At 40.6% G+C, this 19,400-nt stretch overlaps 2 protein-coding genes across 4 annotated transcripts; one reads left to right on the top strand and one right to left on the bottom strand.

Moving 5' to 3' along the window:
- The first annotated feature begins 53 nt into the window (after positions 1-53).
- LOC130385762 (F-box only protein 6-like) lies at positions 54-14,814 on the top strand. Of its 2 annotated transcripts, none has more exons than XM_056594449.1 (6): positions 54-240; positions 11,211-11,475; positions 11,749-11,863; positions 11,940-12,035; positions 12,507-12,642; positions 12,740-14,814. In XM_056594449.1, exons 1-6 carry the CDS (start codon positions 154-156, stop codon positions 12,884-12,886), a joined length of 846 nt encoding a protein of 281 aa, XP_056450424.1. In that variant the 5' UTR covers positions 54-153; the 3' UTR covers positions 12,887-14,814. The 2 variants fall into 2 exon arrangements, with proteins under 2 accessions (XP_056450424.1, XP_056450431.1); XM_056594456.1 differs by lacking the exon at positions 54-240 and adding an exon at positions 7,015-7,231.
- LOC130385776 (cell division control protein 42 homolog) lies at positions 14,659-18,524 on the bottom strand. 2 transcript variants are annotated; one of them, XM_056594477.1, is made up of 6 exons: positions 18,418-18,524; positions 17,785-17,934; positions 17,601-17,673; positions 17,399-17,508; positions 16,667-16,864; positions 14,659-16,494 (listed from the first exon to the last, which is right to left on the bottom strand). In XM_056594477.1, the coding sequence occupies exons 2-6, from the start codon at positions 17,887-17,889 to the stop codon at positions 16,405-16,407; spliced, it is 576 nt and encodes a 191-aa protein (XP_056450452.1). In that variant the 5' UTR covers positions 17,890-17,934; positions 18,418-18,524; the 3' UTR covers positions 14,659-16,404. The 2 variants fall into 2 exon arrangements, with proteins under 2 accessions (XP_056450452.1, XP_056450443.1); XM_056594468.1 differs by having other exon boundaries at positions 14,659-15,858.
- Between the last annotated feature and the right edge of the window lie 876 nt (positions 18,525-19,400).

The following is a 19,400-nucleotide window of genomic DNA, read 5'->3' as shown; positions in this document are numbered from 1 at the left end:
TTGTGGAGTCACCTTCATCCTGTTCTCATCTGCAGCCTCACTGTCATCCCTTACAGAAGGCGAAAAATGGTTTATTCCACAACTGCGCCAGGATGCCCCATATCAGTAACGCGGCTAATCGCGAGTTGAGTGACTGCTGACTGCACCATAGTCATGTCTTTACCCAAAGATTGGAAATCGGGGTCACAAAAAAGCAAGCTAAGGGAAAACAACTCCGAACCGATTTCTTTCAAAAGAAAGGTGAATATAACTTTAGGTGTAAGAATGGTTTTGGGCTAAGTTCAGCAGTTGTTTAGATTGAACGCGAGGATTCTGCCTTGGAGCATAATTGAATTGAAAATCATTAAATGCGAGAGGCATGTGATTTGGGTCGGCTTAGCTCAGGAGGTAGGCCTAGTGACCGTGGTGAAGTTAGTTTGAAGTTGGATATTCGACGGATATTCGGCCATTCATTTCCTATGGAAAATTACTTTTTGCTCAATAGCTTCCGAGTTATAGGACCCAGAGGCCCCAGACCAATGTTGACCTGTCCTACTATGTGGTACTAACAACACCTCACTAAAAAATAATATTTTGCTCCTCCTATTTTATTTAAATATTTTAAGAATCCCATTCATTTCCTATGGGAAATTGCTTTTTGCTCAATAGCTTCCGAGTTATAGGACCCAGAGGCCCCAGACCAATGTTGACCTGTCCTACTATGTGGTACTAACAACACACACCTCACTAAAAATTAATATTTTGCTCCTCCTATTTTATTTAAATATTTTAAGAATCCCATTCATTTCCTATGGGAAATTGCTTTTTGCTCAATAGCTTCCGAGTTAGAGGACCCAGAGGCCCCAGACCAATGTTGACCTGTCCTACTATGTGGTACTAACAACACACACCTCACTAAAAATTAATATTTTGCTCCTCCTATTTTATTTAAATATTTTAAGAATACCATTAATTTCCTATGGAAGACGGCTTTTTGCTCAATAGCTTCCGAGTTATGGGACCCAGAGGCCCCAGACCAATTTAGACCTGTTCTACTATGTGGTACTAACAACACACACCTCACTAAAAATTAATATTTTGCTCCTCCTATTTTATTTAAATATTTTAAGAATCCCATTCATTTCCTATGGAAGACGGCTTTTTGCTCAATAGCTTCCGAGTTATGGGACCCAGAGGCCCCAGACCAATTTAGACCTGTTCTACTATGTGGTACTAACAACACACACCTCACTAAAAATTAATATTTTGCTCCTCCTATTTTATTTAAATATTTTAAGAATCCCATTCATTTCCTATGGGAAATTGCATTTTGCTCAATAGCTTCAGAGTTATAGGACCCAGAGGCCCCAGACCAATGTTGACCTGTCCTACTATGTGGTACTAACAACACACACCTCACTAAAAAATAATATTTTGCTCCTCCTATTTTATTTAAATATTTTAAGAATCCCATTCATTTCCTATGGGAAATTGCTTTTTGCTCAATAGCTTCCGAGTTATAGGACCCAGAGGCCCCAGACCAATGTTGACCTGTCCTACTATGTGGTACTAACAACACACACCTCACTAAAAATTAATATTTTGCTCCTCCTATTTTATTTAAATATTTTAAGAATCCCATTCATTTCCTATGGGAAATTGCTTTTTGCTCAATAGCTTCCGAGTTATAGGACCCAGAGGCCCCAGACCAATGTTGACCTGTCCTACTATGTGGTACTAACAACACACACCTCACTAAAAATTAATATTTTGCTCCTCCTATTTTATTTAAATATTTTAAGAATCCCATTCATTTCCTATGGAAGATGGCTTTTTGCTCAATAGCTTCCGAGTTATGGGACCCAGAGGCCCCAGACCAATTTAGACCTGTTCTACTATGTGGTACTAACAACACACACCTCACTAAAAATTAATATTTTGCTCCTCCTATTTTATTTAAATATTTTAAGAATCCCATTCATTTCCTATGGAAGACGGCTTTTTGCTCAATAGCTTCCGAGTTATGGGACCCAGAGGCCCCAGACCAATTTAGACCGGTTCTACTATGTGGTACTAACAACACACACCTCACTAAAAAATAATATTTTGCTCCTCCTATTTTATTTAAATATTTTAAGAATCCCAATCATTTCCTATGGGAAATTGCTTTTTGCTCAATAGCTTCCGAGTTATAGGACCCAGAGGCCCCAGACCAATGTTCACCTGTTCTACTATGTGGTACTAACAACACACACCTCACTAAAAATTAATATTTTGCACCTCCTATTTAATTTAAATATTTTAAGAATCCCATTCATTTCCAATGGGAAATTGCTTTTTGCTCAATAGCTTCCGAGTTATAGGAGCCAGTGGCCCCAGACCAATGTTGACCTGTCCTACTATGTGGTACTAACAACACACACCTCACTAAAAATTAATATTTTGCTCCTCCTATTTTATTTAAATATTTTAAGAATCCCATTCATTTCCTATGGGAAATTGCATTTTGCTCAATAGCTTCCGAGTTATAGGACCCAGAGGCCCCAGACCAATGTTGACCTGTCCTACTATGTGGTACTAACAACACACACCTCACTAAAAAATAATATTTTGCTCCTCCTATTTTATTTAAATATTTTAAGAATCCCATTCATTTCCTATGGAAAACGGCTTTTTGCTCAATAGCTTCTGAGTTATGGGACCCAGAGGCCCAGACCAATTTAGACATGTTCTACTATGTGGTACTAACAACACACACCTCACTAAAAATTAATATTTTGCTCCTCCTATTTTATTTAAATATTTTAAGAATCCCATTCATTTCCTATGGGAAATTGCATTTTGCTCAATAGCTTCCGAGTTATAGGACCCAGAGGCCCCAGACCAATGTTGACCTGTCCTACTATGTGGTACTAACAACACACACCTCACTAAAAATTAATATTTTGCTCCTCCTATTTTATTTAAATATTTTAAGAATCCCATTCATTTCCTATGGAAAACGGCTTTTTGCTCAATAGCTTCTGAGTTATGGGACCCAGAGGCCCCAGACCAATTTAGACATGTTCTACTATGTGGTACGAACAACACACACCTCACTAAAAATTAATATTTTGCTCCTCCAGAAACCCCAGACCAATGCAGACCAACACAGCCTGACTCCGAGAACATCAAATACCGACTGTTGGCCAAGGCACTTGAACATCGGTGGCTGACGGGAAAGGTACCCTTCGGCGTAGTCTGCAGACGGAAATGGGGTGCTCCAGCAGCCGATTCACTCCTGTATTAACCCGACTACGTCTCCAATAGACGCTGTGAGCATCTCTCCTATTGGATGTTTTTTTGGATATTTTTCTGTGAAAATGGCGGAAATACTTTTTATTCTGGGTGGGTAAGATATTTATGTATAGTTACACTATTAAAATTGTTTACGTAAAAATTTTAGTGAGCGTTCCGCAGCATTGAGAAGGGCTGGAATAAATAAATAAATATGTTTATATATTTATTTATTATATACGGAGACCACCAGACTTCCTCGAAGCAACGAGAATGGTCTATTAAATTCAAAATGGGATTTAAGGGATACAGTGCCATACGGTCCATCGCCATACGTCAATATGAATTAAATTCATAGAATTTACGAGTCGATGGTCAATGGTCGGATACAGATCTTGTTATAACGACAATTGAATAAAAGCTATGGTCTACTTATAATATTATAACAAAATAATTGTATATTTAATTATTTATATAATATATATTTTAATATTTAATTAATTAAATACAATAACGTCTGTAAACATGTGCCATGCCTAGGTTTTTTGGCCTTTTCTTTTCAATGGGCCTGCGTCCACGTCACGTAACTCTCATGGTTGCTATGTCAGCCCCCTCTGCTCCTTACATGGCTCCAAACCACGTGGGCGGCAACGGAGCTGCCGTCAATTATGTTGTTTTTGTCATAGGGTCCGCTGTTTAGGAAATAGACATGCAGATATTCCAAGGTTTCCTTCGAAAGGCACCTTGGAATATGTATCTATTCCCTGCAGTTTAGACATAATTAATACAACATTGGTCAACATTGGTCTGGGGCCTCTGGGTCCCATAACTCGGAAGCTATTGAGCAAAAAGCCGTCTTCCATAGGAAATGAATGGGATTCTTAAAATATTTAAATAAAATAGGAGGAGCAAAATATTAATTTTTAGTGAGGTGTGTGTTGTTAGTACCACATAATAGAACAGGTCTAAATTGGTCTGGGGCCTCTGGGTCCCATAACTCGGAAGCTATTGAGCAAAAAGCCGTCTTCCATAGGAAATGAATGGGATTCTTAAAATATTTAAATAAAATAGGAGGAGCAAAATATTAATTTTTAGTGAGGTGTGTGTTGTTAGCACCACATAGTAGAACAGGTCTAAATTGGTCTGGGGCCTCTGGGTCACATAACTCGGAAGCTATTGAGCAAAAAGCCGTCTTCCATAGGAAATTAATGGGATTCTTAAAATATTTAAATAAAATAGGAGGAGCAAAATATTAATTTTTAGTGAGGTGTGTGTTGTTAGTACCACATAGTAGGACAGGTCAACATTGGTCTGGGGCCACTGGCTCCCATAACTCGGAAGCTATTGAGCAAAAAGCCGTCTATAGGAAATGAATGGGATTCTTAAAATATTTAAATAAAATAGGAGGTGCAGAATATTATTTTTTAGTGAGGTGTGTGTTGTTAGTACCACATAGTAGAACAGGTCTAAATTGGTCTGGGGCCTCTGGGTCCCATAACTAGGAAGCTATTGAGCAAAAAGCCGTCTTCCATAGGAAATGAATGGGATTCTTAAAATATTTAAATAAAATAGGAGGAGCAAAATATTAATTTTTAGTGAGGTGTGTGTTGTTAGTACCACATAGTAGAACAGGTCTAAATTGGTCTGGGGCCTCTGGGTCCCATAACTAGGAAGCTATTGAGCAAAAAGCCGTCTTCCATAGGAAATGAATGGGATTCTAAAAATATTTAAATAAAATAGGAGGAGCAAAATATTAATTTTTAGTGAGGTGTGTGTTGTTAGTACCACATAGTAGAACAGGTCAACATTGGTCTGGGGCCTCTGGGTCCTATAACTCGGAAGCTATTGAGCAAAAAGCAATTTCCCATAGGAAATGAATGGGATTCTTAAAATATTTAAATAAAATAGGAGGAGCAAAATATTATTTTTTAGTGAGGTGTGTGTTGTTAGTACCACATAGTAGAACAGGTCTAAATTGGTCTGGGGCCTCTGGGTCCCATAACTCGGAAGCTATTGAGCAAAAAGCCGTCTTCCATAGGAAATGAATGGGATTCTTAAAATATTTAAATAAAATAGGAGGAGCAAAATATTAATTTTTAGTGAGGTGTGTGTTGTTAGTACCACATAGTAGAACAGGTCTAAATTGGTCTGGGGCCCCTGGGTCCCATAACTCGGAAGCTATTGAGCAAAAAGCAATTTCCCATAGGAAATGAATGGGATTCTTAAAATATTTAAATAAAATAGGAGGTGCAAAATATTAATTTTTAGTGAGGTGTGTGTCGTTAGTACCACATAGTAGAACAGGTCTAAATTGGTCTGGGGCCTCATGGTCCCATAACTCGGAAGCTATTGAGCAAAAAGCCGTCTTCCATAGGAAATGAATGGGATTCTTAAAATATTTAAATAAAATAGGAGGTGCAGAATATTAATTTTTAGTGAGGTGTGTGTTGTTAGTACCACATAGTAGGACAGGTCAACATTGGTCTGGGGCCACTGGGTCCTATAACTCGGAAGCTATTGAGCAAAAAGCAATTTCCCATAGGAACTGAATGGGATTCTTAAAATATTTAAATAAAATAGGAGGAGCAAAATATTAATTTTTAGTGAGGTGTGTGTTGTTAGTACCACATAGTAGGACAGGTCAACATTGGTCTGGGGCCACTGGCTCCTATAACTCGGAAGCTATTGAGCAAAAAGCAATTTCCCATAGGAAATGAATGGGATTCTTAAAATATTTAAATTAAATAGGAGGTGCAAAATATTAATTTTTAGTGAGGTGTGTGTTGTTAGTACCACATAGTAGAACAGGTCTAAATTGGTCTGGGGCCTCATGGTCCCATACCTCGGAAGCTATTGAGCAAAAAGCCGTCTTCCATAGGAAATGAATGGGATTCTTAAAATATTTAAATAAAATAGGAGGTGCAGAATATTAATTTTTAGTGAGGTGTGTGTTGTTAGTACCACATAGTAGGACAGGTCAACATTGGTCTGGGGCCTCTGGGTCCTATAACTCGGAAGCTATTGAGCAAAATGCAATTTCCCATAGGAAATGAATGGGATTCTTAAAATATTTAAATAAAATAGGAGGAGCAAAATATTAATTTTTAGTGAGGTGTGTGTTGTTAGTACCACATAGTAGGACAGGTCAACATTGGTCTGGGGCCTCTGGGTCCTATAACTCGGAAGCTATTGAGCAAAAAGCAATTTCCCATAGGAAATGAATGGGATTCTTAAAATATTTAAATAAAATATGAGGAGCAAAATATTAATTTTTAGTGAGGTGTCTGTTGTTAGTACCACATAGTAGGACAGGTCAACATTGGTCTGGGGCCTCTGGGTCCTATAACTCGGAAGCTATTGAGCAAAAAGCAATTTCCCATAGGAAATGAATGGGATTCTTAAAATATTTAAATAAAATAGGAGGAGCAAAATATTAATTTTTAGTGAGGTGTGTGTTGTTAGTACCACATAGTAGGACAGGTCAACATTGGTCTGGGGCCACTGGCTCCTATAACTCGGAAGCTATTGAGCAAAAAGCAATTTCCCATAGGAAATGAATGGCCGAATATCTGTCGAATATCCAACTTCAAACTAACTTCACCACGGTGGCCTAGTGTGTTGACTTGCAACTGCAAGGTTGCTAGTTCGATCCTCGACTCCGGCATCTAAGCTGAGCATTGAGGTGCACCTGAGCAGGACATCTCCTCCCAACGGGCTTGCTGTCTGTCATCTTGCATGTTTGACGTATGGTTTGTCAATGGAGCGCTTTGAAAGTGTGCTAAATTCAAAGTGCATACATTTCCCAGCATGCAAGATTTTCTATACAAGCGGAAGTGACTTGTGGTTTTTGCAAAGGGGAATAGTGAGACATTCAAAGTGTCAACATTTCCGTCCCAGAGGTTAGACAGTTCTCTGACCATGTCCCTGACAGATGTCTGACTCCACAGCAATGGGTTCATCTCAAAGCACCCCCAATGTAAGTAAACTATTTATAGACAAGGAACCACCAGGCATGTGTATTAAGAGTCTGTCAAATTTGATGTTAGCATGGTAAGAACTGAAAACGAAAAGGAACATCGGTTGTTAACTTAACTTGACATGACTCATAACGACTCCTCAGAAACCAGTTGACGTTATGAGTCAAATGGTTTCTGAGCTATCTGATTCGTACATTCGTATGTGCCAGGGACGCAGGAAGTGTGTGTGTGGGGGGGGGGGGGGGGGGGGGGACGTCATAATAAATGCTGCGCAACATCCATTGTTTACAGAGACGAGATGACGGGTGAAGTCACATTCAGGGCTCCGCTCTGATAAACACTCTACTGGTGTGTAAAAAGACTAACTCTGCCAACTAGCCACTGTTATTCACAAACGTTAGCAAGTAAACAATGTGGAAATTAGAGTCAACTCGGCTGATACTGTGCTGAATTTCACACACTAACAACATGCCGACAAGTTGTTGCGGTCCGGGATTATACACAGCGTTATAACAAGGATTCAGGAGGTTATTTCTAAAGGTTTACAAAGGAAAGTGACAAAAGTGATAAAAGAAAGCCTTCATTTTCATTCAAGTGACGCAAGTGACGGTTTCTCCGTCAAGTGAACCGTCCGTCTTTGCTCTTTTTTTGCCAACCAGTTTACAAATCAAAACGATAACATTCAACGTGTCTATTAATATGGCAAGCAACATTTTACACCAGTTTGTTGTGCCTACACCGACAATGTTCTGAATAAAAGGAAATGAGAATATGATAAATATCCTAAAAAGGGTGGATGTCAATAATTTAATGAAAAATCATGTTGTATGATAAAATTTTACTCAAAAAGAATTGATTTGTTCAGAAAACTTTCTCACTTGCAGTTACAGCCAGGGGCCACCAGGGGGGGGGGTGCTGCAGCAGCCTAAACACCCCCACTTCCTGCGTCCCTGGTATGTGCAGAGGTGGACTCCACTAAATGGTTCTGGTATCTAGACTGGTTCCCGAACCTGTGCATATGATATGCATGTTCGCACTTTTCCAGATCCCCCAGCCTTCACGTAGCGTCGCAGATTCATCGCTATTCAACTAATTTAGGGCTGATTATGGTCCAACGTTCACGCAACAAAGGAGGTTACGCGTCCTTGCGGACCCTCGTCCACCGCAAGGGCCTGACCTGCTGATTATGCCCAACCCTAGTAGGGCTGATTATGATTATGGCTGATTACTAACCGTGTTTGTACGGTTTGTACGTTTAATCGAACATTTCCTGTTGTAAATAGGCATGGCTTGCAGCGTACAAAAGTATGTGTTGTAAATAGACTATATAAATAGCAGACCATGTATTTGAAGTGCTCGTCCTCGCACTGAAAATTTCAGCTTTGCACCAATCAACGTGGGCACCGCCCACATTCCCCACGGCGCCGTGCATTTAAAGCGGCGCAGAGCAGCGTTGTCCTCCACTCTATTTTTTCAGCAATTGGAGGGAACAGCAGGTGGGAAACTAGACGGCTATGCCTACAATCATAGAACTAGTTGTTCTATTTCATGCAGGCTACGCAGTCTAGGCTTCGCCTTATGGGCTAAGGTGAAGCTGCGAGCGGAGCCCAATCAATGTACTCCTGCTGGACCCCAGTCACAAAGACCTAAGTCAAAGGGCACATCAGACTCAAGAACCCAAAATTCTCCTGAGAGCACGCAAAGCGAGGATCAAGAGATTAAAGCGAGTCTGTAACTTCTGACTCAACCCTTATTTCATAATCTATGAAAACCGCAGAGCAACAAGGCTTCTCCTACGTCCGCTGCCACTGGGGGCGGAGCTAGGAAAAAGCCCAAGCCACCAACTGCGGCGAGCAGCAAGGCCCCCCTCACGTCCACTCCAAACGAGAGGCGGTAAGAGGAACCGCTGGCAGGCATAACAATGAACAGAGCATCTAATTGAACGAAGAAGCTCTGGTTGCCGGTGAACACACAGAATGTGTAAACCTGGAACGTATGTATGCGACATTGGATTAAAAGTCCACACAAGCAATCAAACTTTCAATAAACGCAAAGCGTTTCTTAAGAGACAAGGATTCATTCTAAATGGTGGACCGGATATTACAGACCCCGGTTATGAACTGTAACCAAAGACGGAGTATCCGGTCACTCCCAATACCAGCGTAACGCTGGGACGCCACCATGAGGCGAGGCCAAGACGGCGTAGCCTACATGAAATAAACGGTGACAAAGAGCAGCTGATTCGGCGTATCAACGCAGCGAAGAAGCTCTTACTTTCCAGAGACACACAAGTGTGCAACTTCACCGTATGCGACAGTAGACTGATTTAAAGGCAGTGGTGCGTTGTTCAGATGCTATTTTAAGGGTGCATGCATAATGTTCACCTCGAGCATACACTTTGCTTCTCTCATCTACCTAGTCACACATTCTTGGTAAATTATTTGGGAAAGAACAGCTGATACAGCGGTACGTACTTTTAAGTCAATGCATCTGCAAACACCGTACAGCAAACACATATTTTCTTGACGCAGACATCGTGTACAAGCCTATAACTTTTAGGATTGATGAGTATTTGATCGTGAGAAAACATTATTTTACCGTGATTGAGTTAAAATGAATGAATGAATGCGGGCGTGCGTAGAAGAATTAATGAATGCGGTCGGGCGTGCGTCCATCAGTTTAAACACACGCAAACTAAACGCGCAATGCATAATACAGTTCATGGCAATGTATTGTGGCGAACAGCACGGGAAAGACGGGAGCCCAGATTAAGCGGTTATGCAACTCTCGTATGGGGACACATTAGTGCCATAATTCACTAATGTGATAAAAGATGCATTCGGGCGTATTATATTATTCCACACGCGTAGATATTAACTGCGAGGGCGCAAATTATCTCTGCGCACGAAAAACAGCCTCTCGCGAGCACAAATTACCTCCGCGTGCGCAAAACAGCCTCTCGCACGTGCAAAATACCTCAGCGCGCGCAAAACCTCTCGCGAAGATGTTTTTACCTTATAGCGATAGCCTTAAAAGGCTGCGCCTATACTCATAGAATCTAGAGTTACAATAAGTAACTATCGTTTCAGCCATTTACTGTGCAATTCAGAATTGAATGAGAGAAGGGCTGAGGAGGGCAGTCAATCAAATATCGCGCTTCAGAAACGGCCAATCATAGGAAAGCCTGCCCTGCCTTGGTTCCCTACCCCATAGTGCCAAAATTAAATTCGAGCGAGAGCGTAAAAACATCTTTCGCGAGAGGCTGTTTTGCGCGCGGTGAGGTAATTTGCGCGGGCGAGAGGCTGTTTTGCGCGCGCAGAGATCATTTGCGCGCTCGCAGTTAATATCTACGCGTGTGGAATAATATAATACGCCCGAATGCATCTTTTATCACATTAGTGAATTATGGCACTAATGTGTCGCCATATTGATTAGCTTAATCATAGCCTCACTGGCTTACGTGAAACTGACATGCCTGAGTCATATGCATTTACAATTTTTACAATGACATGTAGCCTGATGCATATAGCAGTTTAACGTGGGCAACCTGCTTAAGTTTAGCCTACTTTATCCCTTTATACCTTTAACAAAAAGACAGCAGATTAATATTTCAAAGAATTTTATTGAATACATTTCGGTTAAAACAATCCACAATGGACTTTAATCGTCTTATTATTTTCAAGTTTTCCAAAAAACAATTGCATTGTTAAGGAGCGGGGCGAGGGGACCCAGGCACTGGACACAGGGAGGCAGAGACGGGGTAAAAGGACAGAGGGTTTATTGGGACACGGGGTAGATGACAAAATGGGGCGAAGCAAGCGGTAGTCAGGCAGGCGAGGGTTCGGCAACAGGGAGTCAGTCTATCATGATGTATGCACGGTTTCTATGGCCCTCATTTACGTAGTGGGTATTTTGGTTCTAAACGGTTTGAGCCAAGATGGTTGCTGGGTGAATGAGGCTCACGGTCGATGCTGTCAGTCTGCAGGCGACACGACTCTTCCCCCGGAGCTGCTGCAGGAGATCTTCGTGAACCTCCCTGCCCACCAGGTGGTGCGAGTCTGTCCACTAGTTTGTCGTGAATGGAGAGCATTGGTCAACAGTGAGTGCCTGTGGAAGGAGCGGTGTCGGCGCGAGGGCTACAAGCCCGGCGATGAAGCGGGGCAGGATGTAGTCAAAGGCTGGAAAATGTTCTACTTCCTGTCGAAAGACAAACGGAATCTTCTCAAGAACACGAAGGCAGAAGGTGAGACTCCCGCCCTTTGATAACCACAAGGCTTTTCTGTTATCAAGGCACTCAGTTGGTTCTATAGCCACTTGATTAAGTAACGCTTGCTTTCCTAAAGCATCATACATCATATATTTTTTGTGTAGTCTGAACCAAAAACCTACCATACCAAAACCTAAATCAGGTTTCGGTACAAAACCGTGGTATGAACCGAACCTTGATTTTTTTTTTAAACGTCCCACCCCTATTTTCATCTGTAGTATAAATGGTTAAATCCTCTACTTTCCTCAGAGGGCCTCAAATATTGGAACATTCTGTCCAATAAGGGAGATGGGTGGGTGACAGAGGAAGTGAGGAGTCCCCACCCAAACGAGGGAACAACACAAACCTTTGTTAGCTCTTATGGGTGAGTAAACATATTCTGCCAACCTAAAAGATACTCACAATGCACATCTTGTGAACATATCCTCTTTTGTCTTCAGTCCATGTATTAAGTCTCAGCTGATTGACCTGAGGAAGGAGGGGTACAACCACCACATCATGGATAAGTTCCAGCCAGATATCAGAATATCGGATTGGTGAGAAAGATTTCAAATGAACTTAATAGGGGATATAGTTATTATTGTTGTTAGTACGTTTATTAGTAACTTCAAAATGTGGAAACTGCATAATGACATTGACAATTTATAGCAGTTTGAAGTCACTAATAAACATGCCGTATTTACCCAAAACCGGGTACAGACTTTAATAAATGTGGTGTGTGTGTGTGTGTGTGTGTGTGTGTGTGTGTGTGTGTGTGTGTGTGTGTGTGTGTGTGTGTGTGTGTGTGTGTGTGTGTGTGTGTGTGTGTGTGTGTGTGTGTGTGTGTGTGTGTGTGTGTGTGTCATAATATGTAAATAACTGATAAAAAATCACACCGGATACTCACCAAGCTTTATTAATTACATTAGATGTATTTCTGCACTTTACGCAAATACTTGGCAATGCACTTTCTCACAATTCAGTTTTTGATTTAAAAAATAAAGTTGTGCTTCAAAATTGTGTTCGAGGTATGCCCCTCGAGAAGACTGCGCTTGCGAGTACGAGATACGGGTGGAGCTACTAGACAAAAAGAAGGACGCTCTTCAAGCCTTCTCTCCCAAGAAAGTTAGCTTTGAGCAGTGGAGCGATGAGAAATGGAACAAGGTATTGACAGAATGTATTGACTGAATCATATATAAAATAATCTAAAATGTGAAACTAGAACATTTACCTTCTTAAACAATAACGTCTTATGTTTCAGATGACCCATGTCTTTAGGAAGTACGGACAAGGGGTGCGATATGTTAAATTTGTCCACGGCGGAAATGACAGGCAGTACTGGAAAGGATGGTATGGAATTCGAGTAACGGACAGCTGTGTTGAGATTGGTCCACCGGAGGATAGATAACAAGGATTCAACATTGAATATAAATTAAATGTAATATGTAAGCATGCGGCACTTTAAATGCAAAATTGTGGTATATTGTCTATTTTCTTTAAATTACTGTTTGTCTATCGTTTAACACTTGCACTCGCACCTAATTGCTGCAAATTACATGCATATTTTGTCCAAGTAAAATAAAATGTTTCGAAAGAATTACTTATCTATAGTCGGAGCAGAAAAAATATTTTTTCTCAATTGTATTGTAACTCAACGATCCCAAGCCATTTCATTTGTCGTTCCTTGATATAGTCCGCCACTCAGATGGTATTCAATCTGATGGAACATACTCTGAATATAGCCATAATATGACTTCCTAAGGCAGTGGTTCTCAAACTTTTTATACCGCATACCACCACAGAAAATATTTGTCTCCCCAACTACCACGATTATGACAGATGTTATAAAATATAACAACATACAGAATTTGCGTAGGCCTGTGGCCCTATTCAGCTGCGCACATCTCATGCAGGAGGCACATTTATTCTTAAAAATATTATTTTTTGTTAGCTGTTGTCAGCTGTACAAAGTGGTAGCACTGGAACAGAGACACGGAAACACATACACATACACACACAGCAAGTGAGAACATGATCTCATGGTAAATGTATCTCTGTTCGTACAGTGGCAGCTGGTGGTTTTTAAAGTGAGGGAGGATGGATTGCGTGCTTGGATGCCATTGACCTGCTTGCACTGTTAGTGGCGTACGTATGTGAGACTCAAGTTGTTTCAGGGTGTTATGTGAATTGATACTAATCCACAGGGGCAGCATTGTACTTTGAAAGCTGGTGGGCATCATGTCTTGGACTACAAGGGCAGAAGGAAAGGATGCATAGCCAATTAGTCAAATCAGGCCTACTCTTGATTTGTAAAACTAAATTAAAAAAATCTGGGGATAGAATTTTGCCTATTTTTGCCTTCAATGACTGAAGCTATTGGTTGTTATTTGGCTATGTTTATTTTCAGCTACATTTGTTCTAGGAAAAATGAAGACACAAGACCAAAGGTGATGCCATTTAAAATGCATAATGCTCTGAATCATTCACTAACATCCTTTCCACAATATCAAACAGAACGATCGGAGTAACAAACAATTAAAAGAACAAGAACATTATTTAACAACAATTTGCATGGGCTGTAAGCTTAACATTGTTTGAGGCAAATGTGGATGTTAATGGATGTTTCAGAATGTTGGTCATGGTGTTAATACAATTAAGATTGAGGGACTTCATTTATAGATCAAATCAATCCTCCTCGCGGGCTCCGCAGCCCGGCCGCATGTGTGAACCCCATGTTGTTCACCGGCCGCCAACACTTTCGGGGAAATGAATAGGAGTCAATGGAGGCTGGGGGAGGAACGTCCTCCCTGAAGTAATTGCCGATCGTCGATAGGCGATAGGAGCTGCTAATGTCCCTTTACCGAGGGAAACGAACATTACATATTCAAAGGCATTAAGGGAATTAATTCAGTAGGCTGGGCAATGTAAATGTTTTATTCTCAACAATGTTAATGTTTTTTCTAATTCCTCTGCGTACCACTTGATAGCGGTAGTACGCATACCATAGTTTGAGAACCACTGTCCTAAGGTAACTGGTTTCATTGATCCATCTCATAGTAAAACACGGTACACTTGTTGATAGCGAGAGCCATTTAAGAAAAACAAATCACTCCCATTTGAACATTTTTTGGTGTATGTTTCTGCTATGCTTTGCACTTTTGTTCACAATAAACAATTTTAAACAAATACAATCCCTTTCTGCAAAATGTGATCCTTACAACTGGTGTGTATCATCAGTGATCAGTCCTCACATTAATCACATTTTGGACAAGGGTCATTATTAAGGCTTTAAAGTTCATGAGTCATAGTCACCGGTCACCAAACACATAAGGGGGTTTAAAGTAATACTGGTTTTATTGTGGTCAGTTGTTCACAAGCAGATTACAGTAGTCATTTAGATACAATATAAAAATCAAACAGTCATATGTACAGCAAGGTAAACATTTTTTGTTCACTCGTTTGAAGCTTCACTTCCCATGATTTGATGCCACCTTTGACTGGATATCAGGGCTGCTATCTCTCTGACATCGATTACCATGCCAAATAATACATGAACTATATTCCATTCATGTGTAAACTTTCAAATAGTTCATATTTAACAACATTTAGCAATGTTAATATAATCAGCTCTGATGTTACCAAGATATGTGCTACTCTTGTAAGTTTTAAGTTTGAGCCATCTTTTAAATTATGGTATTTCTAGTATGATCATTTCACACAATGGGACAGTGATACAATGTTGGATTTCATAAATGTAAAAATAATGTAACACACATAATGACAATTTTGATAGATGAATGGTGGCAGTGAGCACTAGAATTCGATGAGGGCCTTTCTTGACGAGGATAAAGAACATGGTTATAAATAAGGTGTGAGACAGGAGCCAAGAGCCTACACTGCAGGCAAACTGTCATTAACATTGTTGTATGTGTGGTATTTGCGTAATGATGGCTCTTGAGTAAACACATTTTTACATAACAGTGGGTCTCCACTGTTGTGTAGTCTCCGTGAATGTGCACCGGTTAACATGTCGTCGGCCCTCATGTTGAACACACTAAGCTCAGTAAATACTATCCAGTGTTTGGATCACAAAACTGTTAAGTCTATCATATATAACGCAGTATTGAATCTTCAAATAAAAACAATCATGGAATAATATAGTCCCCAACATATCAGGACTTGCAACTCAATCTATAAACGTATTAGAATGAGGGTTTTGCTCTGGAATTTCTTTCAACATTTTTCATTTTGGGTTTGAAAGCTAGGAGGTGGAAGAGTCCCGGAGAGATTTCAAAGTAGTATACATTTACGTCTTTTCTTAGGTTCAGGGGGTTCCAGAGCGGCCAGTATGGCCTCATCAAACACATTCTTTAATCCTTTCTGTGGAAGTAAAACACGCAAGTTCAAAAAACATTGCTACTGAGCAAATGGACAGTTTGGCAACATGGTTATTTATTATTTAACATATGACTACACCTGAAACAGGGCAATCAAAATGTTCCTTTATTTAAATTCCACATGATTCCCCTCACAAATAAATAGTATTAGTAATGAGAGGGGCAGATGAAATACAAAAAGAAAAGTGACAGGTATAAAAAATGAAACTCAAAAACGTTATGCATGGTCTCGATGATACTCACTCAACTGTATTTAAGTGTGTATTACAGTAGCGGTAGGACACTTACAGTATAACGAAATGTCAAAATAACCGCATATTATGTTTATAACGCAAAAGGAAAGATTGGCACCTTTCACGAGCTAGAGTAGAATAGAAGTCAGAATAAGCCGATCCAAAGCAAGACAGGAACAGGCAGCGGGGGCAAGGGGGTTGAAAGAGCATTGGGTTGTTTTTTGTGGCAAATACACATTTTTTTATACAATGAACTAGCAGCAGACAATCAAGAGGCAACCTCAGGGCGGAAGACATCAGAAAAGACAGCACTTTCTCTTTCTTTGAGTTTCGGGGGGCTCTAAAGCAGCTAGGATAGCCTCATCAAATACGTTCTTCAGTCCCCGCTACAGAGAGATAAAGAGGAGGGGCAGAAAGAGAGAGGGGGGGTGCACACCACCAGGGTTAGAGGAAGTCAGGTTAGTTAGCAAAAAGGTCAGAAAGAGGAGAGTTGATTTGATCACAGCACTTGCTTGCCATGGCGGCCCCACAACACAACCAATCAGGGCAATGTATTACCTGCGTCAGGGCGGAACACTCCACGTATTTGACGGCCTTGAGGTCGCGAGCAAGCTTCTCCGCCGTCTCCGGGGTGATGGGCTTCTGCTTGTTCTTGGCGAGCTTCTCCACGGTGGACGGGTCATCCCTCAGGTCGATCTGAGTGCCCACCAGCAGAAAGGGAGTCTTGGGACAGTGGTGAGTTATCTCAGGGACCCACTGTGAAACAGAATGGCAAAACGTTGTTCATCAGAGCCTTCAAATCGTACCCCATGCCATCATTATCCATTCCAATGATTATTTGGAATAATGTTAACAGATTTTCTGCACCAGGCTGACCAACATGTTAACTATGATGGGCACAGTTTTCAAATCCAATGACTATATTTATTTTTTTTCCAAAGACATCTTAATATCTGATAAATCATGTGCCATTCATTAATATAAAATGATAATGCAATTTAGTTAAATGATAACCATTAAAGTACAGTCTGGGTCTAATTTTATTTGATTTTACGACACATCAGCACTAGTATTTAATTTTGCATGTCCCTTTGGTGAATACATTGTGTAGCATTCCAAAATATTTATTGCATAGTTTAAAACGATGACGATAATCATTTAAACTATAACATTAAATAGTCTTAAACATTTCTTAATGTCATAATAAAGTGTAAATCCAGTAGTTATTGCAGAGATGGTAAGAGAACAAAATGTCTTTGGCATTAAAAAACATATGTAAGATCTACTCACTTTTTCTTTTACGTTTTCAAACGAAGAAGGTGAAACAACCGAGAAACAAACTAGGAAGACATCAGTCTGCGGGTAGCTTAAAGGCCTTAACCTGTCGTAATCCTCCTGACCTGTGAACAAAATGACAAGCCGTTTCATACAAGGAAAAATCCCCATCCTTGTGTTCAGTTCATAACAATAACAAGAAAGAAGGCTTGGTTACCTGCTGTATCAAATAAACCCAGGGTGTACGGTTCACCCCCAATCATAACAGTTACTGCATAGTTGTCAAAAACCTGTGGTGCAAGAAAGGAGGACATTAATGCAAATGCTTCTTTGAATGCCATTACATTGCACACAAAAACATGAGCATCACCCACTGATAAATATTTATGCAATGTACTTACAGTCGGCACATATTCAGAGGGGAATTTGTTGGTGGTGTATGAGATCAATAGGCATGTTTTTCCCACCGCTCCATCCCCAACAACAACACACTTGATGGTCTGCATCTCTCTGTTGTTAGACTCTCTGTTGTTCGACTCGAGTTCAGACACCTGGCAAGACAGCAGACAGTTCAGCTCCAAGTCATAGTAGTGTCAAGTCACGTTCATGAATGAATTGAAACTAACGATTCAGTATTGACGATGACGATTGACTACGAAGTGCCTCGACAGGATGGCCCCACATAGCTCCGAGTTGGAGACACTAGCTAGCCACTCACAGACGCAGTGGCTCAATCGCTCTGTGATGTTGCAAAGCGGATTTTTTAAGCAACACCATCCTTCCACATCGTTGTTACAGTCATTATCATGTCATCGTTGTGGGGAGTTAGCGAAGAGTCAAAGCGATGCTAGCCGTCACAATCATTTTGGTCAGCGACCTAGCTAGCGGTAAAGCCCCGCCTGAGTCAGCTAACAGCTCGGTTAATCGACGTGGTTTCCCGATTCACAACACCGACAACAAACACGATGAACTGTTCCAGACCAATAAATAGTAAACGTTTTAGAGAAGATATGTCAATAGTTTGATGGTCCTACCACAGTCCGTTTGTGTCTCTGTTAAAGCCCCGTGTAAAGCCGGGCGTTGGCACGAGCAGCTCTGTTCAGTACTGAGGGCTCAGCCAGTGTTGCCAGATTGGTCAATATTTCCGGCCAAATCTGGCAACCCTGGCTGCAGCGCGTTCTAGCAGTGTTGCCAGATTGGGCAGGAAGTATTGCCCAATCTGGCAACAATGGGCTCAGCTTCCAAGTGGTGACGTCACCTTCTCCACTCTGCCCTTCCTAGTTTTCTCACTGCTGCTGGAGAGCTGTTGTGTTGTTTTGCTGAGTTCACGTAGGCTGAAAGTGTTGGCTTTAATAATATACTTTAAGATTTAATGGAAAGTAAAAAGAAAAAAGAAAGCGAGGATTTGAGATGATTGGATGGGAAATATAACTAGAGAATATAGTGAAAAAGGCCTAGCACTCCACTCATAATGTTACTTGTGTATCACTTTTTTTTAAATGAGAGCTCTGGTACCCACGAAATGCTGTAATGTTCAGAATGCATGCACATTGAACAATCGTACATGACTTATCGATCGCAGGGACAGGATATGGCTGATAAAAGGATATTTCGCATCCATGGTGTATGAGTTGATTTCTGTATTTAACACTAGGTGGCGCAAGATACCGACATTTACCACTGCGTGTCCGTCCGTGCTGTGTGAACAAATACATCACGCTCGATATGCACTTTATATAATTTGCATGTATTGCATAATGACCTATAAATTATTTTTTTATTTGTTGTTTTATTTTCTGACGTATGTTGTTCTCAAGTGTTGTCCAAAGTCGATATTCATCACGTGTCTCTAAACAACTTTCCAGCTAATAATTGCTAATATACTCTAATAGCCTCTCCATTAAAACACCATATGCTGTTGAACAATCTTTCACACTATGGAGTGTAATGTTTTTGTGTTAAGTTTAAATTCTGCAACACAACCGGTTTACACCTTGGACTGTTTGTGGCAAATAAT

Source organism: Gadus chalcogrammus, chromosome 1 (genome assembly GCF_026213295.1).
Source record: "Gadus chalcogrammus isolate NIFS_2021 chromosome 1, NIFS_Gcha_1.0, whole genome shotgun sequence".
In the NCBI taxonomy this organism is placed as follows: Eukaryota; Metazoa; Chordata; class Actinopteri; order Gadiformes; family Gadidae; genus Gadus; species Gadus chalcogrammus.
The sequence above is the reverse complement of the archived record's forward strand: the minus strand, read 5'-3'. Positions and strand labels throughout refer to the sequence as shown.

Excerpts from the sequence above, each read along its gene's own strand:
- LOC130385762 (XM_056594449.1), top strand. The coding sequence starts at position 154 with ATGTCTTTACCCAAAGATTGGAAATCGGGGTCACAAAAAAGCAAGCTA. Across the intron at positions 11,864-11,939 it reads ACCTTTGTTAGCTCTTATGG|TCCATGTATTAAGTCTCAGC; the intron begins GTGAGTAAACAT and ends TTTTGTCTTCAG. Across the intron at positions 12,643-12,739 it reads GCGATGAGAAATGGAACAAG|ATGACCCATGTCTTTAGGAA; the intron begins GTATTGACAGAA and ends CTTATGTTTCAG.
- LOC130385776 (XM_056594477.1), bottom strand. The coding sequence starts at position 17,889 with ATGCAGACCATCAAGTGTGTTGTTGTTGGGGATGGAGCGGTGGGAAAA. Across the intron at positions 16,865-17,398 it reads TTGAAAACGTAAAAGAAAAA|TGGGTCCCTGAGATAACTCA; the intron begins GTGAGTAGATCT and ends TCTGTTTCACAG. Across the intron at positions 16,495-16,666 it reads AGTGTTCCGCCCTGACGCAG|CGGGGACTGAAGAACGTATT; the intron begins GTAATACATTGC and ends ATCTCTCTGTAG.